Raw genomic sequence first — 14,220 nt, forward strand, 5'->3', positions numbered from 1 at the left:
ACCCTCGGCTCTGCTTAAAAAAAAAAAAAAATAAAGGGTTCGCGGCTCCTTTAAGAACTAGCTCCGCCCACTCCGAGACTCCGCTTTGCTCATTGGCTGCTGCCTGTGCCCGTGGTCCGAAACCCGCGGAGCCCTCAGGAAAGGACCCCAATCTATCCAGGAGCGTAGCTGTCCAGATGAATGCCTGATAACGTTTGAGCGCACGCAGCTGTTTAGATCCTATTTTTAGGGAAAGGTTTCACGCTCTCATTCTAGCTGATGGTGGGAAAGAAGGACAAAAATCCCTGACGTGGCGATGCATTAAATTCAGGCAAAAGGTGCGGCTACTATGGTGGAGGCAACCGGGTCCTTGAAAGGAAGGCGCGCCTGTGGTTTCCCAGAGTTCGCCGCGCGCGAGGACCGTTAGGCTATTTGACAGAGTGAAGCGCGTCCAAAATAGTGGCTTTTTCTGGCCCTACTGGCGACCCGTAGCACTCGCCTATCACTGGGCCCAGTATTGGGTGGCTCCTGCATTCCTTTGCTTGTGACATTGTGACCAGGAGTCCACCCTCTCCCCCCCCAAGCCCGCTCCTTTTGCATCTTTGCACCCTCTCTTTGGGTACTTTTTCCTCGCCTGTTGGAAAGTTGGAGATGATGGATGGAGCTTGCTCGCCCCCAGGGCCACCGTGAAAATAGTGTTTAGAACGAGACTAGAACACACACACACACACACACACACACACACACACACACACACACACACACACACACACACACACACACACACCCATGCTGCACCCCAAGAGCATCCTATGCTCTGGGAACCTGCAGACCAACAGTGATGAAAGGGCTCCAGGGGGTTGCAATCTGCAAAGAGAAAGGCCTGAAACCACGTGGACTTGGGGGTCATGCCCACTGCCAGCCCCTCGGGATTTATTTCCCAGGCAGTTTCCATCTCTGTAAAGGGGCTTGGAGATCTCTTGGCTGGGCTGGTTGAATGCTCTGGCTTCTCAGGAGCTGGGAGCAAATCTCCTTTGAACCTGGTTTGCAGTCTGCTGGAAGGACGTGGAGGCAGACAGATAAGCAAACGCAGGACGTCTGTGCTTCCCATCCCGTCTAAACAAAGAAGGGCATGTTTAGACGGCTAATGCTGTGCTCCCGACCAAGGCCTAGGAGACCTTGGCTGGGGTTCTGAGACCCGGCCTGAAGGCAGCTCTTGGCTGTCAGCTCTCCCCTATGCCTCACATCTGCTGGAGTGGAGAAGTCACGCCACTTTGTAAAGACCAAGTTTATGAGACCATTGCCTCAGTTTCTCCTCTCGCCCAAGTCCTCAAGTTTCCCTATGATTCCGACTTCAAACACTTTGAAGCCATTTGGACAAATGGGAAATGACTCCCCCCCCCCATCGTGTGTGGATGTGTTTTCCTGCAGTAAAATTCATGTCAGCATCCCCATTGTTAAGAGGAGGTTAGGGCTACAGCTGTGGGGTCAGAGTTGGGGTGGTAGGGATCAACCAAGGTACTATTCCCAACCCAGCATCATTTTCTTCTTTTCTTTTTCTTTCTTTTTTTTTTTGTATTTTTAGGCCACACCCATTTGATGCTCAGGGGTTACTCCTGGCTAAGCACTCAGAAATTGCCCTTGGCTTGGGGGGACCATATGGGACACGGGGGGATAGAACCACGGTCCTTCCTTGGCTAGCACTTGCAAGGCAGACACCTGACCTCTATCGCCAACTCTCCAGCCCCAGCATCGTTTTCTTTATTGGGGAAAGGGACCACAGCAAGCGGTGCTCAGTGGTTAGTCCTGGCTCTCTGTTCACGAATCACTCCTGGCCAGGCTCAAAAGCCCCATTGGGGTGCCAGAGATTGAACCAGGGTAGCCATGTAGAAAGCAGGTACCCTACCTGCTATGCCTCTGAGCTCTTGTTAACAGTGAGCAGTGGCACAACAGATGAGCCAGGAATATATGTGGGATTCATATATAGTACAGAGCCACAAAAATAAAACATGGGTCTGAGAGGGAGATCTAAGGTACTGCTGGTTTTGTTGGTTCTATCCCAGCTTCACCTTTGTCCCCCAAGCACCTCTAGGCATCGCTCTTGAGCATAGTCAAGAATAAGCCCTGAGCACCCCAGGATGTAGTCCCAATGTCCCATCCTTCCCACCCCTCCAAAAAAAAGTAGAGTGAGGGGCTGAAGAGATATCATGGAGGTAAGGCATTTGCCCTGCATGCAGAAGGATGGTGGTTCGAATCCCGGCATCCCATATGGTCCCCCGAGCCTACCAGGGACAATTTCTGAGCGTAGGGCCAGGAGTAATCCCTGAGCGCTGCTGGATGTGACCCAAAAACCAAAAAACAACAACAACAAAAAGAGTGAATAGATTGTTTTAGCTCTCAGCAATCATGGGATGGTTCTGGCTCCATGGGGGTGCTGAACACTTGCTGGCTGGCATTGGACACACACACACACACACACACACACACACAGATGTTAGGAGAGACCATTCCATTCTTGCACATTCTAGAAATTTCTAGAACTGAATCGACTTGGACAAGTCCACCACTACATGGATGAACTTTCACTTTCTTCATACTGGCCCAGCCATACCTAGTGATTTCAGGGGGGACCCACATGGATCCCCAATGGCAGCTCAGCTCAGACTCTGCGTCTGCAAGCCAACCTCCTCAGTCACCAGAATCACATCCCCAACCTGTAACTGTCCTGTTGAGTTACCTGTAGAGGGGCCGGAGAGCTAGGACCAAGGCGATGGTATTGGCCTTACATGTGGTCAACTCCAGCTTAATATCTGGAACTGCATAAGGTGCCCTGAGCATCAGCTGGAGTGACCCTGAGGCCAGGGACGGTGACATGTGATATCGAGAATCAAACTTGGGGCTTCACAGGTGCCTCATATGTGCTCTCTAGCTACTGGGGTTCATCCCCCCTGCCCAGCAGATGGAGATGTGGTCAAGCTGGGAGGATTGGATGTAGGTAGCAGGGGTGGCATGTGCCAAGGACCTGGGGCTGAAAGAAGCAAAATGAGCCCAGGAACAAAGGCTAATCCCAACTCTGTGTGTGTGTGTGTGTGTGTGTGTGTGTGTGTGTGTGTGTGTGTGTGTGTGTTGGCTACACATTCATGTCTCCCCTAGCCAACAAGAGAGCATCATTAGACAGACCAATGTCAAAGTCCCCAACACACAGGCTGGAGAGATAGCCTAGAGGTAAGGCGTTTGCCTGCAGAAGGAAGGTGGTTCAAATCTCGGCATCCCATAAGGTCCCCCGAGCCTGCCAGGAGCGATTTTTGAGTGTAGAGCCAGGAGGAACCCCTGAGTGTGCCGGGTATGACCCAAAAACAAACACAAAAGTCCCCAACACACACAGACACACACATTCACACACACACACACATACACACACACTTGTCTAGTCCCACAAAAGCATATGGACATAAATTCACACACACACATTCACTCACAAACACCCACACACACTTTCTGTTTCTTCTCACGATTACATTTCCTCAATTCCTGGATGTTATCATCGCCCCATTCTTTTTGGAGGGGGGTTTGTGTGGGACATCCAGCAGTGCTCAGGGGTTATTCTGGCTCTACACTCAAGAATCACTCATGGAGGGACCAGAGAGATAGCATGGAGGTAGAGTGTTTGCCTTGCATACAGAAGGTCAATGGTTCGAATCCCGGCATCCCATATGGTTCCCTGAGCCTATCAGGAGCGATTTCTGAGCCTAGAGCCAGGTGTAAGCCCTGAGTGCCATAACGACCGGTATTGAACACACTCACAGGGTGTGACCCAAAAACCAAAAGCCAGAGTGACAGCAGAGCCGTAAGGGCATTTGCCATGTATGCAGCTGACCTGGATTTGAACCCACACATTCTATAGCCTCCCCCCAGCCTGCCAGAGCCAGGAGTAACCCCTGAGTGCTGTCAGGTGTAGCCCAAACCCCCCACTAAAAACATATATCACTCATGGTCGATTCAGGGACCCTAAGAGGAACCTGGGCTTGAACCCGAGTCACCTGTATGCTAGGCGAGCGCCCTCCCTGCTGTTCAATCTCCCCACCCCTTTGCTCCCCATTCTAAAGAGCAGCAGAAGGAGGTTCCCGAAAGGGGTGGGTCTCCCCAACACCTTACTCAGATCCGGAGCAGGCAGGCACACCCTCCACCCACTAGCCCGCCCTTGGTGAACACCCAGGCTTTGGGCGTCACTCGCTGCCCAAGTCTGCTGCCAGTGAATCCATTCAGGGTTGTAAAGAAAAAAAAAACGCAAAACAAATCCCCTCCCCAGCCCTGGCATCCACCCTCCTCCCTCCCCCCTGCAAGAACGTGCCTACTTGGGTGCAGAGGAGGATGTGATACGTGGAAGGATGGGGAGAGCGGGTGGGAGCCCCTCTAGTGCCCAGATGTATGTGTGTGTGTGTCTGTGTGTGTCTGTGTGCAACTTCCTGTGGGTGAGGAAATCACTCGTATCACTCAAGCTTCTCCTTTCCCCTCTCAGACCTTGCAGAGTAACTTGTCGGCCGGCCGGCCAGCTGGGGGCCACGCTGGCCCCCCAAAAACACTCCCTGACCTGCTCCGACAGGGACATGTCCTGGGTATTCCTGCTTCTGGCAGCCGGTAAGCCTGGTTTCCCCCCTTTGCACCCCAAGTCTCCTCGGGGCCACAGGAGGACAGAAGGAGGCTGGTCCCTAAAGAAGTCTTGGAAATGTCCCTCAGGAGCCCTGATTTCTCAGGTGGGCTCTGTGCCATCAAAACGAGCACTCCAGTGACAAGAAAGGGACCCACGCCTAATGGCTCAGCAAGGGGGGTGTGCTCTGCTGGGGGTCGGGGAGGCTGGGCTAGGGGCCACAGACTCTCAGCTCCACCCTACCAGACCTCAGCACACACATAGATTCGCACGCGCGTGAACGAACACACACACACACACACACACACACACACACGTAGACTCCACATCCTTCCCTCCTTGCCCATGGCAGACTCATCTCCTCCATCTGCCATGTCTCAGCTCTCCCCCTCTTTCGTAAGGCACCTCTATGAACGCCCCAGGCTCCAAGCAACTTCACCTCCTCCCTGTTCTCCACTTGGAATGTGTTTCCCAGCATTTTCCTGGTCACCTCCTTAAGGAAGTCCTCCAGGGCTGCTGGGTGATGAATACAGAACATGTGGGTGGGTAGATCTGCCTACCCTCTTCCTCCCAGGAGCTAAAATCGCACCCAAGTACTCATTCTTGTGCTCAGCGGGAGGGGGGGCCTGAACCAGCCATCACCACACTCCTGCAGCACTGGGCACTCAACCCCTTACCCTAGCTCTGCATCATGGGGGCGAAGGGGGCAGTGATAGCCATTTCATTTTCTGGGTCCTCTCTCAAAGCTTCGCTCCTGCATCACCTGTCTACACCCACAGGCTCTCTGGCCATTCCCGCGCCCTCGATACACCTGGAGAGACCACACCCCACCAGCCCTGAGGACCCCATTCACATCACCTGCGCGGCCCCCCAGGGCTTCCCTGGGGCCAATTTTACGCTGTACCGTGGCAGGCAGGTGTTGTACCTGGTGCAGGCTTCTGCAGACCAAATCCAGGTGACCTTTAATATCAGTGGGGGCGGCCTCAGCGCTGCGGGGGGCGAGTTCCAGTGCCAGTATGGGGTGCTTGGAGAACATGCACAGCCGCAGATATCCGACCTCAGCGACCCGGTACGCGTGTCCTACCCAGGTAAGACATCCCCCCCCAGGTGGGGGAGAGACTCCCCTTGGGGACAGCACAAACCTATTCCTGTTTTGGGTTTGGTTTGCTTTTCACCACACCCCTAGGTGCTCTGGCAGAGCTTGAGGGGTTGGGGGGACTTGGACTCAGATCGACCGCCATGCAAGGCAAACTTCCTCCCAGAGAATATATTTATTAATTTACTTTTGGTTTGGGGGCCACACCCAGTGGTGCTCAGGGGTTCCTCCTGGCTCTGCTCTCAGAAATCGCTCCAGGCAGGCAGACTTGGGGGACTATATGGGATGCTGGGGAACCAACCCAGGTCCGTTCCAGGTTGGCTGTGTGCAAGGCAAATAAATGCCCTACCGCTGTGTTATCGCTCCAGCCCCAGAGAATATCTTTAATTGGTTTTGTTTTATTGGTATCAGGGCTGAGAGATAGCCAGGAGGTTTATCCTGTTCTGTTCTGTTTTGTTTTGTTTTGTTTTGGGGGTTTGGGGTCACACCCCTTGGTGCTCAGGAGTTTGTTACTCCTGGATCTGTGCTCAGAGATAACTCCTGGCGGTGCTCAGGGGATGCTAGGCACTGCCAGGGATCGAACCCGGGTCTACAGCTTGCAAGGCAAAGGCCTTCTCAGCTGGGCTCTGGCTCCCTTCTGCCCAGGCTGCCTATCCTGGTCTTTCCAGCAAAGGGCGTTGCTGGGTCTCAGAATACAGGGGCCCCCAAGGGGAGGGACCCCTCCAGGTAGAGCATCTCATGGCTGGAACTTTCCTGCTGCCAAGAGAACATTATGTGGCCATCAGGCGCCTACTGTGTAGACAGAGCCGCCTCTGTGCTGACCCATCAATGGCCTCTTCTCTGCCGTGGGCTCCTGTGGTCTCCTGCGGGGAGTAACAGGCGTTGCTCCTGGTCCACAGGAATGTGGGGAAACGGTGTCCCGGCAGCTACCTCTAGCTTAACCAAGAGCCCCTTCCCAGCTCCCCAGAGAGAACCCCTCTTTCTCCAGTGAGGCTCCACCAGGGTTTCTTGAGGTAGGGGTCTCATCATGGAGTGTGTGTGTGTGTGTGTGTGTGTGTGTGTGTGTGTGTGTGTGTGTGTAAAGAGAGAGAGAGTCACAGAGACAGAAATAGTCACACAGAGTCACAAAGACAGACAGACAGAGCAAGAGTGAGAGAGAGAGAGAGTAGGTAGGGAGAGAGAGAGAAGAGAGAGGGAGAGAGAGGGAGAGAGAGGAGAGAGGAGTGAGAGGAGAGAGGAGTGAGAGGAGTGAGAGGAGAGAGGAGAGAGGAGAGAGGAGAGAGGGAGAGAGAGAGGAGAGAGGGAGAGAGAGAGGAGAGAGAGGAGAGAGAGAGGAGAGGAGAGAGAGAGGAGAGGAGAGGAGAGAGAGAGACAGAGACAGAGACAGAGAGAGAGAGATCTGTCTGTCTCTGGGTGAAGCAAGTAAAATGCTTCCACCTACAAATATCTGAAAATTTCACTCAAACTGGCTTCCGCACACACAGATTTACAAATTTGTTTCATCATCTGTGTCAGTTCAGAAGTTTTACTTCAGGTACGGTTTGATCCAGCTTTCAGAGGTCATCAGAAACTTTGGTTGTTGTTGGTGGTTTGCTTGCCACTTTCTCAGCTCTTGGTTCCTCCTCCTGTGTCTTTTTTTTTTTTTTGGTTTTAGTTTTGGTTTTAGTGCTCAGGGGTTACTCCTGCCTCTGTGCTCAGAAATTACACCTGGCAGGCTCATGGGACCATACAGGATGCTGGGAATCGAACCCGGGTCCATCCAAAACAAGGCGAACACCCTACTGCTGTGCTATCACTCTGATACCCTCCTGTGTCTTACTATGAGACAGGCCTTCCCCTTCATGGTGGCAAAATCATGCCCAGCAGTTTCTGATGTTTCAACTTCCTTTTATGTGATGGTTCTTTTTTTTGGGGGGGGGGCACACCCTCCCTGTGTTCAGGGCTTACTTCTGGCTCTGTGGTCCATCAGGGGCATGAACCCAGTTTGCTCTTGAAAAAGGCAAGCACCCAAACCCATCTGTATCAGCTCTCCAGACTTCTGAGGCATATTTTTGGCCTTCATAATCCAAAAAAAAAAAAAAAAAATCCCAGAGTTCTCTCTCATTGGCTCAGTATTGGTCATGTGTTCCGCCTTCAAACAATCATAGTAGCCATGGGATGGGATATGCGAATGATCTTGCTACATCCCCAGGGGAACTTGAGGGGAATCTGGGGTCACTGATGGGTGTTGGTGCCCAAGCCTTAGCACAGTGGTAGGGCATTTTCCTTGCATGCAGCCCACCCGGGTTTGATCCCCGGCATCCCATATGGTCGGTCCCTCAAGCCTGCCAGGAGCCATTTCTGAGTGCAAAGCCAGGAGAAACTCCTGAGCACTGCTGGGTGTGGCCCCAAAACAAAACAAAAATTAGTGATAAGTGATAACCTGGAGAAGCATCTTTGCTCCCTCTTTTTTCTGCCCCCCAACTCCCTGACCTGTCCACTCTCTCGTCTCATTTTCTTGTAGTGCCCTCCTGGATCGTGGCCCTCTGCGCGAGCTTGGCAGGCAGCGTTCTGCTGGTGGCCGGGCTGGTGACCTTGGTCGTGGTGATTAGGAAAGGTAATTACTGAGCCTGAAACAACCTATTGACTGGGGCCTGGGGATTCTGAGTCATTGGGCTTCTGGTTTGGCCTAGGGGCCCAGAGAACCACTTGTGGCTTAGCTGCATGGGTCCCAGAGCTCAAAGATGAGCTACCAGAGGACAAGCCGGCCAAATCCACAGGCGCTGGGAGCAGGGTGGGCAGTGCTGGGATGGAGTTCAGGGTCTGGGGAAGATAGAACCCCCGCTGGCATTCAGGGGCGGCTGACTCGGTGCTCAGAGTTTACTCCTGGAAGGCTTGGGGACCATATGGAATTCGGGGAATCAAACCCGGGTTGGCTGCATGCAAGGCTAACAGCCTCACAGCTGTGCTATCCCTCTGGCCCCTGGAACCCCCTCCCCCCCTTTTTTTGGTCCACGCCCAAACGTGCTCAGAGATTGCACCAGTCTCTGTGCTCAGAAGTGACCCCTGGCAGTGCTCTGAGCGGTGTTTGATTTCAAACACCTGTTGTTTGGGGGGTGCACTCTAGTTGGCACCCTCTCTGTTTGTGTGTATATGGGGATGACTTTCTAAATCTGACACCCATGACCATAAATCTAACCAGTGCTTATTCCTTTCTCTCTTTTCTAGTTAAAATAAAAAATTTGCAGAAGAAAAGGTGAGACTCTCTCGGACCACCCTCCCGGGATGTTCTAGGGGCGGAGTGGCTTAGTGCTTATGTTCCAGTTACTGAAAGTCCTTTTTTGGTTTTGTTTTGAGGCCACACCGAGCAGGGCTCAGTGATTACTCCTGGCTCTGTGTTCAGAAGTTACTCCTGGCAGGCTCTGGGGGACCATATGGGGTGCCAGGGATCGAATCCGGGTCTGTCCCAGGTCAGAGGCGTGCAAAGCAAACACCCTCCCCACTGTGCTAACACTCCTGGTTCCTGAAAATCCTTCTTTTTTTTTTTTTTTGTTTTTGGGTCACACCTGGAGGTGCTCAGGGTTTACTCCTGGCTGTCTGCTCAGAAATAGCTCCTGGCAGGCACGGGGGACCCTATGGGACACCGGGATTCGAACCAACCACCTTTGGTCCTGGATCGGCTGCTTTGCAAGGCAAATACCACTGTGCTATCTCTCCGGGCCCTGAAAATCCTTCTTAAGCTGTGGAGCAAGAATTGCACAGCCTGGAGTGCACTTGCCTTGCACGGAACCAACCCGGGTTCAATCCCCATCATTCCATAAGGTCTCTGAGAACCACCAGGAGTGACCCCTGAGCACCGCCGGGTTTACCCTCCTCCATTGAGCCCCTAAAAAGAAGAAAGTAAATCTAAGTTGTCATTGTAGTCAAATTGCTGGTACTGCAGGGGAGGCAGGCACAGTTCTGAGTCTGGCTTGAGTCTGGGGTCCCTGGAGCTCCTCTGGGGTTGTTGGAATCCGTCTAGAAATCCCCAGTGGTGCTCCCCTGCTCACCCCAGACCCTTTGCAGCCTCCCTCGGCTGGAGTGTGCTCCTGCCAGAAAAGTTCTTTGCAATTTGCTGAGTGCGGTGGAGAATTCAGTTCAGGAGGGTGTGTTGTGTATGTGGGTTCAGGCTTGGCTCTGCCCAACAGCCCCAAAGCTTAGAGGAGATTTCTGTAGCAAATGGGGGGCCGGCATTGGGCTTACTCGGGGGGGGGGGTGGGCTTGGAAGACAGGATTTTCTGACCAGTGGGAATATCCCATCCAACCTGTTCTTTCTTCCCTTTGGAAAATCTCTTTGCAGGGAGCGTGAATCCTGCTGGGCTCAGATTAACTTCGCAAACACAGGTGTGTGCCCCCCCACAAAAAAATAAGGGGAGATTTGCCCCTGAAGTGCCACTGGGCTCACTCACAAATCTGCTATGCAAATGTCTCTGGATGATGGAAAGAAAATCCTCTGGGTAGGGGTCCTGCTTCTCCCCCCACCCTAGCAATTTCATTTAGCACCTTCTCTCTCAGCTTCTTCTGGTGGGGACAAAGGGTAGTAGATCTCTCCCCTCCTCCCTCCTTCATTAAAGGCCACCTCCTCCAGGAAACCTTCCTAGGATGTGCATTTTACTGGGATCTTTAACATGGACATTTTCCTTAACCCTCATTTGAAACATAAGTAATGTCATTCTTTGTTTTTTGTTTTTTGTTTTTGGGGGGCCACACCCCACGGTGCTCAGGGGTTACTCCTGGCTGTCTGCTCAGAAATAGCTCCTGACAGGCCCGGGGGACCATATGGGACACCGGGATTTGATGTGCTGTTTCTTTTTTTTTGTTTGTTTTTGGGCCACACCCGGCGACGCTCAGGGGTTACTCCTGGCTATGCACTCAGAAGTCGCTCCTGGCTTGGGGGACCATATGGGATGCCGGGGGATCGAACCGCGGTCCATCCTAGGCTAGCGCAGGCAAGGCAGGCACCTTACCTCTTGCGCCACCGCCCGGCCCCCTGGGACACCGGGATTTGAACCAACCACCTTTGGTCCTGGATCAGCTGTTTGCAAGGCAAACGCCGCTGTGCTATCTCTCCGGGCCCAGAGCTTGTCTTTTTGTAATGTCATTCTTGACATTTTTGTTTTTGGGGAGTTGGTTACACCCAGCTATGCCCAGGGCTTACTCCTTGCTCTGTGTGGATCCTCTGCGTGGTGCTGGAGTTCGAACCCAGGTCAGCTGTGTGCAAGTCAAGTCGAGTGCTCTGCTCGCCCTGGGAAGTTGACTGAGGTGATCCTAGCTTCTTCCATGCTGGTAGACACTCCTGGGTTTCAAAGGAATTCCCCGTAGTCCAGAGTGTCATCCTGCTGTTTCCCACCAGGGGGCAGCGTTTGCCTGTCTGTGCTCTGAGCTGCTGGGCTGGAGGTGGCAAGAAGGGCCCCCCTCATCTGCAACCCGCACTCAACTGTGTTATGATATGGGGTGGAGGGTCACACACCACAGGACAGTTGCCTCTGACAGCAGCAAGCCGGGACCTTTTTAGGAATTAGGAGATGGGGTGTTGTCCACCCAGGAAGCAACATTTAAAGAGAAAAACTAGGGTTCTTCCTGGGCATCTTAGTGAGTGGAACAAAAATTGAGTGTTTGGGGGGCCGGTGAGGTAGCGCTAGAGGTAACGAGTCTGCCTTGCAAGCGCTAGCCAAGGAAGGACCGCGGCTCGATCCCCCCACGTCCCATATGGTCCCCCTAAGTCAGGGGCAATTTCTGAGCGCTTAGCCAGGAGTAACCCCTGAGCATCAAACGGGTGTGCCCCCCCCCCAAAAATTGAATGTTTGGGAAGTGGCAGTAAAAGGGAAGTACAGAGGCTGGACACCTGTCTTTTGGGGGAGATGCTTGTGGCGGGGAGGCACCCTGAGGATGGAAAGGTTTCAGTGAAGATCAACAGTGACCCGCTGTAGAAGGGACTGAGAACAGAGGCAGCAGGAGAGGGGTCCCTGACCTTGGGCAAATGGGGGAAGGCAGCAGTGGGTGAACCCCAGTTCTTTCTCTTTCAGACATGACCTTCGACAACTCTCTCTTCACTGTATCCACAGTGAGTGCCTTGACACTTGTTTGTTTCTTGCCCTTTTGGGTGGGGGGCATCATCCAGCAGTACTCAGAGGTTGCTCCTGGCTCTGCTTGCAGGAATCACTCCTTGAAGGCTCAGGGGACCCTATGGGATGTCGGGGATTGAACCTGGGTCCAATATGTGCAAGGCAAACATCCTACCTGCTATGCTATTGCTCCAGCTCTTCTTTCTTTTTTGTTTTGGGGCCATACCTGGTGATGCTCAGGGCTTTCTCCTGACTTTGCACCCAGGAATTTTACTCCGAGTGGTACTGGGGTGTTGGGTCCCGTTTACTCCTTGACTGGATCCTGAAAGAGCTCCCAGAATGAGAGAATTGATTTCCACCCCCCTATCCTCTTGGAAGGGGAAGAGACATTGGTAATATTTATCCGCAGCAAATAATGTACACAGACAGGAGGAGGGTAAAGGGATAAGAAGATAGGGTGCAGAGTCTTTTTTTTTTTTGTGGTTTTTGGGTCACACCTGGCAGTGCTCAGGGGTTATTCCTGGCTCCACCCTCAGAAATTGCTCCTGGCAGGCACGGGGGGGGGGGGGGGGGCAACCATATGGGACGCCGGGATTCGAACCGATGACCTCCTGCATGAAAGGCAAACGCCTTACCTCCATGCTATCTCTCCGGCCCCGGGTGCAGAGTCTTTTGTCAGCCTACTACCAGCCCCCCAAAACACCTGGAGTCCGCTAGTAAACTCTACCAAAAGACCCCAGCACCTCGCTCCCAGACTATTTATTAGGCTCTCAACAGCGCCCCCACCTGGAAGGTAGTAGGTGGGACAACAGGCAGATATAGGGTAATCTTATGGAAATGCTTTCATATGTAACACTGGGGAGGGCGACCATATGGCATATTGGGGATCAAATCTGAGTCAGCTGCATGCATGCGAGGCAGGTGACTTCCCCACTGTACTTTCTCTCTGCCCCCAAACTGGTTTTATTTTTTTTTATTTTTTATTTTTATTTTTTGGTTTTTGGGCCACACCCGGCGTTGCTCAGGGGTTACTCCTGGCTGTCTGCTCAGAAATAGCTCCTGGCAGGCACGGGGGACCAAATGGGACACCGGGATTTGAACCAACCACCTTTGGTCCTGGATTGGCTGCTTGCAAGGCAAACGCCGCTGTGCTATCTCTCCGGGGCCACAAACTGTTTTTTTTTTTTTCCACAACTCCATCACCAACTTATGCCAGAGCTAAAATTCTCATCATCCCTCCCACCTTTTGTGTTGTGGGACCCCCAAGGCTATTCTCCACTGACATTTTAGTGAGTCCAGATCTCCTTGTACTTCTTTTGGGGGGGAGGCATACCCAGCAGCACTCAGGGGTTCCTCCTGGCTTGTGCTCAGAAATAATTTCTAGCAGGCTTAGGGGACCATATGGGATGCCCGGGATCGAACCCGGGTTCATCCTGGGTTGGCTGCATGCAAGGCTAAGACCCTAGCACTCCGGACCACCCCCCTATGTGCTTCTGAACATAGGTAGCACATGAGCCAGAGGGGAAACTGAGGCCCAAAAGGTTTGCCCTCTGCACTGGATTTGAGGCTGGAACTTAGGCTTTGGGTTAGCTTTCCCTGTTTAGCAGAGAGGGTGGGAAGGCAAAGTCAGAGGAAGGATCTGGAAGTGGGTCCCTGTATATACATGTTCTTCACATGTGTGTATGTTTGTGTCTTTGTGCGTCGGGTTAAGGGAGATGGTCAGTTTTTGTCATGTGAAAACCCAAGATCACTGTCTTTTCTCTCTTACATGGATGCAGAAAGTGGTTCCAGATGAGGATGTGTTCCCGGGGTCCACCGTGACTCCAGGGGGTTCTGGGCCACGGCACAGGCCCACCTCTACCTCATCCTCGCCTGAGACCCCTGAATTCAGCACTTTCCGGACTTGCCAGTGAAGCCAAGAACAACACAGAGGCTCGCCTGATGCCCGAATGCTCCATTCAGCCACCCCCTGAGCTGCAGGTGTCTAGGATCCACATTCCCTCCAGCTATTTAGGGGTGGCCCAGTGACCCATAACTCATCTCAGGCCACTGAAGAGCTGAAGGGTGCAGCTCATTAGAGAGAATAGGGGTGTGGGTTATGGCAGACCCAGACTTGGGGACTGGACACAAAAGGCCAAAAAAATGGCTTTTGGGGGGGGTCTCAGTTCTCGCAGGGAAGATCATGCTGGGACACCCCTTCACACACAGAGTTCGACCAGGGGAGGGGTCAGAGCTCTTTGTCATCCCCTTTGCTTCCTCATCTCCACCCCTACCCTTCGCCATACAGGACTTGGCCAATCCAGTTGCGTTTAAGGCATTTTTGGTATATTGGCATTTTGGGGAGGGGGATTGTCTTCCTGCTGTTGGCACTCCAATTGGTTTCCCAAGAACACGTGGTGCATGTCCGAGACCCC

The 14,220-nt window shown here is 52.9% G+C and overlaps 1 protein-coding gene across 1 annotated transcript; it reads left to right on the top strand.

Moving 5' to 3' along the window:
• The first annotated feature begins 4,586 nt into the window (after positions 1-4,586).
• Positions 4,587-13,719, top strand: C15H19orf38 (chromosome 15 C19orf38 homolog). The gene is made up of 7 exons (XM_049788347.1): positions 4,587-4,617; positions 5,407-5,715; positions 8,227-8,319; positions 8,931-8,958; positions 10,042-10,085; positions 11,768-11,805; positions 13,585-13,719. The coding sequence occupies exons 1-7, from the start codon at positions 4,587-4,589 to the stop codon at positions 13,717-13,719; spliced, it is 678 nt and encodes a 225-aa protein (XP_049644304.1).
• Positions 13,720-14,220: the final 501 nt, after the last annotated feature.

The sequence above is a fragment of the Suncus etruscus genome, chromosome 15, assembly GCF_024139225.1.
Source record: "Suncus etruscus isolate mSunEtr1 chromosome 15, mSunEtr1.pri.cur, whole genome shotgun sequence".
Classification (NCBI taxonomy): domain Eukaryota; kingdom Metazoa; phylum Chordata; class Mammalia; order Eulipotyphla; family Soricidae; genus Suncus; species Suncus etruscus.